General features: G+C 35.0%; 1 protein-coding gene across 1 annotated transcript; it reads right to left on the reverse strand.

The window, feature by feature from the left end:
• Positions 1–459: 459 nt before the first annotated feature.
• LOC106339380 (small EDRK-rich factor 2) lies at positions 460–1,508 on the reverse strand. Its single transcript, XM_013778176.1, has 3 exons — positions 1,315–1,508; positions 882–984; positions 460–781 (listed from the first exon to the last, which is right to left on the reverse strand). Exons 1-3 carry the CDS (start codon positions 1,319–1,321, stop codon positions 676–678), a joined length of 216 nt encoding a protein of 71 aa, XP_013633630.1. The 5' UTR covers positions 1,322–1,508; the 3' UTR covers positions 460–675.
• Positions 1,509–1,848: the final 340 nt, after the last annotated feature.

The following is a 1,848-nucleotide window of genomic DNA, read 5'->3' on the forward strand; positions in this document are numbered from 1 at the left end:
ACTTAAGAGAATATATCTAGTGAAGATTCATCCAGCAAACACCAATGTTCCCAGCAAACACCAATGTTCCTTAGTCAGATAACACTTTCCAGTAAACATAAACAAGAGTTAATAGAAAATACTTCTGAGAGGAAGAGGGAAATTTAACTATAGTGTCGTCAAATTTGCAATTTCCAGCACAAGAGGCAGTTAAAGGGGATTCAGACAACAAGACCAAAGGTCAACTGCTCAAGTCTTAACTAAATAAGCCGAATTCAAACATTCTGATAGAGTGAGTGAAACATATAACTAAAGCTACAATGACCCCAAAGAGACGGTTTAATTGCATGTATATACTTTTTAACAGATCAGAGAAAGACCAAATAAGATCTCACGACAAGCTATGAAACTCCAGTTTCAGTACAGTGACAGCACAATGCGATTCAGAGACGAGATAAGCTCAGTTCTAAACTAGTTAAATTTGCAAGAATATTCATAACAGATCATATAAAGACCAAATAAGTTACCGCAAGCATCAGACATAAATTTTTCAACAGAGAAACAGCATAACGGGATTCAGACAAGAGTACAACTCAAGTCGAAGTTAACCCAATTTGAAACATTTTGCGAGATGTTTATAATAAAAAAAACCGTAAAAGTCTACATTATTGCGCCGAATAGACAGACCAAATGATTTCACTTCTTAGCAGTTCCTTTGCCTCCTGCTCCTCCACCAGAACCTGCAGCAGCTGCAGCTTGAGCAGCCTTCTTTGCTGCTTTCTCTTGCAATGCTTTTCCATCTCTGAAGTCATACACACAACAAACAAATCTAATCATCAGCCATCAAGAATCCAAGATCCGTTCAAATCAAAACAAAATCTATTAGTAGGATTCGTTTTCACCTTTCACGGCGTTGCTCCGGCGTCAATCCGTCGTCAGCATTCTTTCCTTTTCCTCCAGCACGAGCCGCGGCTCTTTCACGGTCACGCTCTCTCTGACTTCCACGTGCGGTTTCACCATCAAATAATCAAAAATCTTGAATCAAAGAAAAGCAACAAGCTTTGTTTGTTGTAGCTATTTGTTTATCAAATCAGAATCTCATGATATCTAAGCAACAACCTTCGACAAGCAGTCTACTAGATCTAGTCAATTGGATGGTTCCAGAGGCTAAATCAAAAACAATTACACCTCTTCCCAATTAAGAAAATAACTGATCGAAAAAACCTAAATTTTTGCACATAGAATAGAGAACCCTTTAAAGATCGAAACACAGAATCTAAAGACGAAAACCAGCGGAGATAACAAGCGAATTGAAGGAAGATAATCAAAGGATATGAGTCATTGGTGAATTGAGGATGAATCCGCGTAAGAACGAAGCGATCCGGTCAATGCAGAAGAAACGCAGCCAAGGGATTTGGATTTTATGATGATGGGATTCTCTTTTAAGTCAAGTCGACTTCGTCGTGAGCCTCTCCTTTTTATAAATTCTCTAATTCCACCTTTTCTCTTCTTTTTGTTTGTTATTGAATATTAGGTTGGAGAAAATATTTGTTCGATTTCGGTTTGCATCCGGCGGTTCAGTTTTTTGGGTATTTATTTGGTAGGATTTAGATTTATAAAATTAGTTAACCATATCTATTTTGATTTGGTTTGGTTTAAATACTTCTGATTTTTGGTTTATTCAGTTTTTAACAAAATACCATAATTATATCTATTTTTAATAAAAAACTATTATGAATTTTATTTTATGTGGTTAAAATTAAAGTTATTAATACATAAATACAATTTTCTTGTTCTTGTTTAAATATATTTTATTATTATTTGATAGGTATTAACAACAAAATTAAAGATATATAAAATTTGTTTCAC

The sequence above is a fragment of the Brassica oleracea genome, chromosome C4 (genome assembly GCF_000695525.1).
Source record: "Brassica oleracea var. oleracea cultivar TO1000 chromosome C4, BOL, whole genome shotgun sequence".
Classification (NCBI taxonomy): domain Eukaryota; kingdom Viridiplantae; phylum Streptophyta; class Magnoliopsida; order Brassicales; family Brassicaceae; genus Brassica; species Brassica oleracea.